Genomic DNA, 8519 nt, shown 5'->3' with positions numbered 1-8519 from the left:
TGCGAATGATTTCCAATTACAAAAGATTGATAGTTGACTTACATCAATAATCTATGTTTCAAGTTTAGCTTGTACAACTAAAAACAAGCTTTTAATGTAAATATACGATGCTTAAATAGTAAATTGGTTTAACTATAAATATTTAGTAATAGGAAAAATTATAAGTAGTATAATTATATGTATTACCTATGTTGATTATAATTTATAAGCTAAAACTCTCTTACATAATCTTTGTGTCTATGTCCTAAGCCTCACTTGGTACAAAGGGACGCCATGATTAACTTATATCTATACTAAATATGGTGTCTAGGTTCTAAGCCGTATGACTTGGCCTTAAGGGATACTATACTTTCTATAGTCATATATATTATCTAAGTTAGTTATAATTGATCTTACAATTCATTTATACAAAGCTTTGTACATAGTAGACTAGTATTTACCACTAATACTAGCATTAAGGGGCACTAAAATTAGTATAGTTTTACATTTAACTTAATCTAATTATATAAGTTAAAACTCACCAAAGGTTTGTGCCTATGTCCCAAGCTTTGCTTTGCACAAGGGACACAAGGATTACCTTATATGTACACTAAGCATGGTGTTTAGGTTTCACATTGTCATGACTTAGCACTTAAAACACCATACTTACTATAGTCCTGCACACTTTTAAAGTTAGTGATCATAATTTTTCTTAAAGCTAATTATATAAAGTTTTGTCTTTATGCCCTAAGCCTTGCTTGGCACAAAAGTGATATAGGCATTATCTTACATCCACACAATGCATGATATTTAAGTCCTACAACAATGTATCAACACATATATTTATCTAAGTTATTGATGACTTATAACATTATACGTATAACTTACTTTAACAAACTTTGTAAATATATCTTGAGCCTTTTTTGAGATAAAGAGGTATGGGGACTCTCTTATGCATGCATTATGATAATGTCTAGGTCCAACAGCTTTACAACTTGGTACTAAGTTTCACTATAATCATTGTAGCAACAAGGATTACCTTAGATCTGCACTAAGAACATTTCTTAACTTTTGTTTCTTTATGACTTTACATTAAGGGACATTATAATTAGTGTATTAATATGTAGTGCCTAAAGAAACAAAAGGATTAGCTTATGCGTGCATTAAGAATGGTGTTTAGATCCTATATCTTTATGCCTTGGTGGCAAGTGATGTTACGATCAATATAGATTAGTCACAATTTAAGTATTCCAATTTCTATCAAAATTTTTTAAAAATAAACTATGTCCACTCTACAAACTTCCATACACAAAAAACTATTTTAATTTACAAATGATAAATATATGTTAGACTTTTCTGGTTTTTGTATAAGCGTACTATCTATATTCTCAAAAATATGTTTCAATTACAAAGTATGTTCATCTTTTTAATAAGTACATCAATCCAATGATTGATATTTCAAACCATTTGATGTGTATTAAGCATCTAGTATCTCCATTCTCTTAGAGTTACAAACCAAAAATTGAACCACATTAGTTGATACACAACTCATGTCACTAAAACATTCAAAGCTTGCTTGAGTGGTTAGCTAAAAAGAGCATTAGTTCATATACTTACAACTAGACTTGTGTATCTTCAAGATGCATTATTTACCTCAAAACCAAAATTTAAACAGGTTTTTCAACCTTGACTAGGAAACCCTCCTTCTCTTGAATAAAAAGGACACTTGATAATACTTTCAAGTAGCCAACCCTAACTATAAGCTCATGGTCCATTATTTTTATAAGAGACCATGATGTTGGTTCATGATGCATATCTTAGCCCTATAATTCACCAAGTCAAGAATTTCAAGTTTCTCCTTGTAGTAGCTTAAGAGGACCCCAAAATTTTCATTATTCCTTGTTGGACCTTAAGTAGCATAGTACAATGGAGAACTTAACACGGTGCATGAGAAAGAGAAAGTCACATTTTTAAAGCATCGTGTACATGTGGGCATGATGTGCAACTCCTATTGGGTTGAGAAGTTAGGAGGCCAACTTTTCCTTCAAAATATTTCAAAGAAAATATACCCAACCCTACCTTTGCATAGACTTGTATCATTTCATTTTCTAGCTCAAAATCTTTTAAGATTTGCAAGTTTTCAATGCTCATATATTAAACCTTAGTTTCTTTCATGAACTAAATAGTTTCTACACATAGTCTCTCTCTCTCTCTCTCTCTCTCTCTCTCTCTCTCTCTCTCTCTCTCTCTCTCCTCCACCTTAATGTTGAACCAATGAATTCTATACAACTTTAACCACCATTATCCACTACATAAACTATTTTCATTCTTAGTTATTGAAAAAAATCAATACAAGGTTGATAGTACCAACAACATCCTCAACAAACCTATAATTGGATTGCAAGCTTTAGACATTCAAATTCTTTGTATATACTAAACCTGAATTAGAAAGCCTTTCAATAGATAGTGTAAGTCAATATTGTATTGTTTCTAATCAATATATTATCTATGGATATTTGTTTGCAAAAAGGTTGAGGTTTGATAGTTTTGTACTTAGTGATTTATCTTGATTTAGTCATATTGTTTTCTTTCCATTATAATACATGGTTGAACTATCTTTCATTTTATGCTTGCATAGCTTGTTGACTTATTATTAAGAAACATTTTCCATTATTAGTTTAAAAATAATACTTTTAAAGTTTTATTTGTTTATGAGCCTCGTAAGAAGTATTGTCCAAGCTATTTATAAGGGTTTTAAAATTTAGACAATAGATCACCTCAGTTTCGAAAGTGAAAGCTAGAACTTTTGTCACATATTCTATAGCATAAAATTATAGATAGGTTCTTAATGTGCACCCTGTGCGTAAGATAGAACGGAGTTTCCAAGGATCTCTTGGTTGAACTTATGAGGAAAAAGTCCAACAAGTGGCTACAAATGTTGAAGACTTCCACGAAGCTGAAGGCCCTCTCTACGTTGAAGACTTCCACGAAGCTGAAGGCCCTCTCTATTATCAAGGACTTCTATATATAATACCCATATTGCCTTTGTTACAGGTACCTCGGATAAGGAATAAACGTCCAACTACATGTCTCGTCTTGTTTTTGGCCCATTTTTTAACACTCCCTTGGTATCTTGTGCTCATCTTTCATAGCCTGAAGAGAAAGATCATTTTTAAAACTATGAATTGGGTCCAGCGAGGGATTATATATTAAACTGAGTGCTGTTTCTGCTGGGCCAAATAAACCAACTTGTGACGCCTGTTTCTACTAAGCCAAATAAGCCATACCATAAGAGCGATGAGAATGGGAATTTCTGTGAGTGCAGGAGACCTTCGGCCTACGAAGTTTTTGTGAATAGAATTGCATGGAGTTCTTTGTGACTAGAAGCGTGGAGTTTAACGCCGGTTTTTCGACGTATCGTCCGGCGCGGTATTTTGTGCACTCCGGACAGAGAAGGGCCGTCTAATGATTCCTAGAAGTGCATATTCCTGGGAACATGCCGATTGGGTTACAGAATGCCGCTGCGTGAGAAGGACCGAACTTGGGCTAACTTGGCTATAAAAGGACTCTCTGAAACAGCTTCAACTCTTGTCAATCAAGACGTGAAGACCTCCAAACATTAATACTGTGCGGTGCCGTGCCCATATCAATATGTTTGCCGCTCGCTTCAAAACCAATAGATACTTTTTTTTTCTGATAAAGTGGCTTCTGATTTCATATTGGTGGGGCTCTGCGACAGCGGGACGACCGATGTTCCCAGCTATGAGTGCGCAGCGTAAAACTGGTGATCATGAATATAGTGCAACGAACTATAGCACTGGGAGTGCAGCTCTGGTTGGGCCGGCCAACTATACGATGTCTAGTGCTAGGTTGGGCGTGAGCCATGTGTGGGACGCCCATTCACCGCTCCGCCCTCCTGGCTGCGATGATGCGTGCGCATCACGACTCCGGCTGCAGCGCTACCAAGAGGCTAGGGCCAGTAGGCGGGAGAGACTCCAGAGAGCGGCGGCAGCAGCCAACAACAACGTCACGGATACGACTACGAGTAGGGTGAGTGAGAGTGAGAGTGTAGAGTAAGAGTGATCGTGTAATAAAGGCTGAGTACTAGAAGAAGTAACTGTATTGCTGCACCTGCAGAAGCTGGCCGCCATACCGTGGGGGCAGGTGAACACGGGCACCTACAGCGGGGGGCAGTTCTCGGATTACTACGTGCAGCTGACCGTGGGCGACACGGGCCAGCCAGTGCTGCTGCTACTGGACAGCGGGAGCGACCTGCTCTGGTTCCAGTGCCAGCCCTGTGTCAACTGCTACCCGCAGTACGCTTCTGTGTTTGACCCGGCGCAGTCCAACACCTACGTGAAGACCAACGAGCAGGATCCTTACTGCGCCGACCTTCAAGGCGTGCCGGAATTGGGCCAAGGAGCCGACGCCAACCAGTGCCTGTATGCCACGTCCTACGGGGATGGGACCACGTCGAGCGGCTACATCGCCAAGGACGAGTTTACATTCTGGGACGCCGGCTCTGACACAGGGGAGGATGTGACCGTCTCCATCCCGGGAGTGGGCTTCGGTTGCGGCACGAATAACGCCATTGGTGCAGGGGTGCAGACCGTCTCCTCAGGCGTGCTGGGCCTGGGACACGGGCGTGATCTCTCTCTCCCCGAGCAGCTCAATGTTCTCTATGATTACAGCACCGCCTTCGCCTTCTGCCTGGCTCCCATCTTCTCCAACCCCTATTCTGGCTGGATCACGTTCGGCAACGGCGCACTGCCTCGTGAGTAAATCATACGTTATATCTCAACCCAACAAAACGAGTCAAATTTTTTAAACCCCAGCTACTGTGGAAAACTTAGGTGAAGATCGTTCATGTATCTGTAGATATATAGGGACAAACACACCCACCGACACAGACACATACACAAATAAGATCGACGTATATAAATACCTCCTAAACAAAGCTGGCTTCTACCTCGTTTCAAGGAATATCTAATTAGGTTGGCTGGTTTAACAACTTGTACATGTCCCAATGATTATCACTTTTGGGGAACTTTTTTCGAATCAATATATGAAACATTACATCTCATTCTAACAGCTTCGATACGTATGATGCTAACTTGTACGTACAACTAAAATCGCACTTCTTTGACGGTTCTTTACTTCTTCTTACATGCTATTGCTTTCATTTGTTGTTCCAGCATCCGACTATACCTCCACCCCACTTGTGACCGATGCAGGCTTTGAAGTCTACACATATGTCGAGGTTGTCGATTTCCTCATCGACGGCCGGGCTGTTGGCGTCCCCGCGGGAGTACTTTCCACCATCAATGATGATAACACTGGTGGTGTGATTGTTGATTGCGGTGACATGATTAGCATAATCGTAGCAGAAGCTTACAACCCTTTTAAGAATGCATGGTTGGCGGCTGTTGCCAATACATTGGGTGCCCCTGGTCAGCCTGGGCCTGACGGCCTTGACACATGTTGGGACTATCCATCTGACATCAGTAATCTCCCTACAATTAGCTTTCTCTTTGCCGACAACAACGTTCTCAACCTAGCCCCTAGTGCAACAGAACTCATCTTCAATGATGACAACGGTGTTCGTAGGATATGTTGGCCATTTCTACAAAAACAAGGAGATACCTTTGCTAACATGGTAATTGGTGCTGTGAGTATGCACGGCATAGAGATTGTCATTGATACCCAAAACAACGTGTTTGCTTGGAGCCCTACTTACCCATGTGCGTGAGCTCAAGCAATCAAGTTTTAGTGAATTAGTATGAGCTATTTTAATGATGGTGAACAAGGTGGGGATGAAGAACCTGATTACAACTTTGAGCTCATCTAGAGGTATGGACTATAGGGGCAAAAATTCATTAATAAATTGAGCTTAAGTTTATTTTCAATTGCATTTCTCAATGTTAAATTGACCCCCTACACATCCACACATCAAACTGAATCACAATCTCTGCATGCATAGTTTTATCTTTCAAATTATAAAATGCCCTTCGAGTAATATATACCTTATATACATTCAAAAGTTAATGATATATCCTTTGTGTTGGATCCACTTGATTAGATCTTACATATTTTCTGTTGACCCCCTCAAGCTCAATGCCATTGGATAATAATTTACAAATTTCTCTAAACCAACTAACATTTTAATATCATGTGAGGAAGTTCCAAATTAAATAATACTTAGCCTGTTGCTACATGTTTCTCTTGAGGAGATTCCATGTAAGGTCTTGTAAAAATAGCTAATTTTTAAAACACATCAAAAAGTCGAAGTGTGAGTTTTCAAAATCCCTTAAATTGAAGGTGCTCTTAAAGAAAGTTTAAGTATGATAACAAAGATATTAAAATTTGTCTTGGAAAATTTCTAAACATTTTATTCACAGAAGACCATTTCTTAATATCATAAATTGTACATACCATTTAGAAATCCAAGCAAGCAATGAGGCACTATAAATATTGAAATACTGAATTAGGGATTTTTAGTAGGACATCTTCTCTAATATATATTTGATGAATATAACTCATAGTTGTTGAGTTTAAGATATAGATTCATCATGTTTACCATTAAATTGAAGTCTTAGGCATATTTTGAAATTTTAGATTTTTATTACTTTGTATATGCTTCAATAACATTCTCTACATAAGCTAGTTTCCATAAGCATAAGTATCATGAACATACTTAAATACATTAAACCAAGTTTGTAACATTTCACAGACTTTGGGAGACATGATGAGAAATAAACTTTCAATAGATGAAAAGGTTACCAGATAAGGTTTTATGAGAGAGAAATAATCAAGGTCAAAGAAATTTTCAAATTAGATACTACTAAAATCAAAATTCTAAACATGAAAGCCTAATTCACTACAAGATACGAGCCACATACGGATGTTCAAAGTGATGTAAATATTCATCTAGAAAATTACCCCCATCGTGGCTAAAAGTGTCGATCTAGGCATCTCTATAAATTCATAGCTAATAGCATTGCTATCTACATCGCTATTGGGATGTTAATAGTGACACAAATACAATGCTTTTTGTGATGCACAAATCAACAGATACCAATGCGTGTAGTTAATTAGCGATGATTACAGATAAAAAAATTGGTAGCATGGCAGCTTGTGTGTGGTTAATTAGTGACAGTTATAGAGAAAAAAATGGTGGCACCCATAAAAGCATGTGCTAAATAATATTCTGCAAAGCAATTATATGTTGAACATGTACTCATCATCAAGAGAAGCACAAAAACTATTTAAAACAACAAGACTGATAACTCATAAAACAAGTACAAGTCTGGTGATGACAACTCTTAAAATTACATGGAACCATGGAGAGAAGAGTCCAAAACAAATATGGAAATCTATCTGTAAATATCACAAAGTGTGATTTTATACAAAGGATGATAAATATATTTAAGGAATGTTACATGGAAGAGGCCTATATAGATCACAAGACCAAAAAGGACAATGATGTGCGCTCCATGAATCCAAGCATATGCTATAGAATCTGGCCATCTGAAAGCTTGTCCCGATGCAAAGGAGCCTCGAACAGACTCTACAAAATAAACAACAAGACATTAGTCTACCCATACATAATGCATCATAAAAAAACTAATGACTACAAATAAGAAAGAGAATTAACTTATTGGGCCTCCATGGGTATACAATATATCGATAAGTGCAGTGAGACCTTGTCTTCGGGGAAGTTACTATATGATGTATATCCTCTACATCACATGCGTTCAATGACTATTTATAAATATCCTTATCTGTGAATTTTTCATGAATAAAACATAACCCTTTTCTATTCAATCTATAAATAACTCCTTTATATTACACAATTCTGTATGTAAAAAATATATATAAATGGTATTTAAAAAATACATTATTTTGAACCCACGTGATGCACACATATATTCATGAGCAACTTACACGAGACCTTGTCTCTTTGTATATTGAGTCAATTGTATATCAAATACGATCATGGAAAAGCTACGGTAATCCACTCAGATAACACTTTGCAAGTTGCCAAAATACTCCATCTCATCTACTACAATATTTGGATTTGTGGCCCGCTTGGCTCTCTTTCTTGAACTTTGCCATGAAACCACAATTCGTTGTGGAGCCCATTTTGTTGATACACTCAACTTAAAAATGTCACCCATGCAACCAGCCGCACTATAGATTTTGTATTGTACACAGAAAAACGGTTAGATTAGTTGTTGCACACAAAATCTAGATGTGACATCAAATAAAGCTTGTGGTCACCTTCTTCGGACTATCCTTGAGAATTCCTACTCCTCGATGGAGACCTCTACCCCTTCATAAGAATCTGTGAGATCAAAGCTTTATGCAACCACTGCATAGTAATAAACCATGTCATCTCCTCCATGCCCTTAGGATATTGAACCAATCAATGGTGTATACTATGTTAGAATTGTGATCACACTCCCTTCCATTCTCTTCTGGCATGCATATATCTAGTGAGCCACTTCTCCATTGATGCATGATGTGACATACAAAAATGA

At 37.6% G+C, this 8519-nt stretch overlaps 1 protein-coding gene across 1 annotated transcript; it reads left to right on the top strand.

Annotated features, from left to right (window-relative positions):
• Positions 1–3729: 3729 nt before the first annotated feature.
• On the top strand, positions 3730–5728 carry LOC148037378 (aspartic proteinase nepenthesin-2-like). Its single transcript, XM_087677100.1, has 3 exons — positions 3730–4029; positions 4120–4753; positions 5175–5728. The coding sequence occupies exons 1-3, from the start codon at positions 3730–3732 to the stop codon at positions 5726–5728; spliced, it is 1488 nt and encodes a 495-aa protein (XP_087533226.1).
• The last annotated feature ends 2791 nt before the right edge of the window (positions 5729–8519 follow it).

This window comes from Lygodium microphyllum, chromosome 4 (assembly GCF_053477565.2).
Source record: "Lygodium microphyllum isolate KBCC chromosome 4, Lygodium_microphyllum_v1.1.10, whole genome shotgun sequence".
In the NCBI taxonomy this organism is placed as follows: domain Eukaryota; kingdom Viridiplantae; phylum Streptophyta; class Polypodiopsida; order Schizaeales; family Lygodiaceae; genus Lygodium; species Lygodium microphyllum.
The sequence above is the reverse complement of the archived record's forward strand: the minus strand, read 5'-3'. Positions and strand labels throughout refer to the sequence as shown.

Excerpts from the sequence above, each read along its gene's own strand:
- LOC148037378 (XM_087677100.1), top strand. The coding sequence starts at position 3,730 with ATGTTCCCAGCTATGAGTGCGCAGCGTAAAACTGGTGATCATGAATAT. Across the intron at positions 4,030-4,119 it reads CGGATACGACTACGAGTAGG|CTGGCCGCCATACCGTGGGG; the intron begins GTGAGTGAGAGT and ends CACCTGCAGAAG. Across the intron at positions 4,754-5,174 it reads CGGCAACGGCGCACTGCCTC|CATCCGACTATACCTCCACC; the intron begins GTGAGTAAATCA and ends TTGTTGTTCCAG.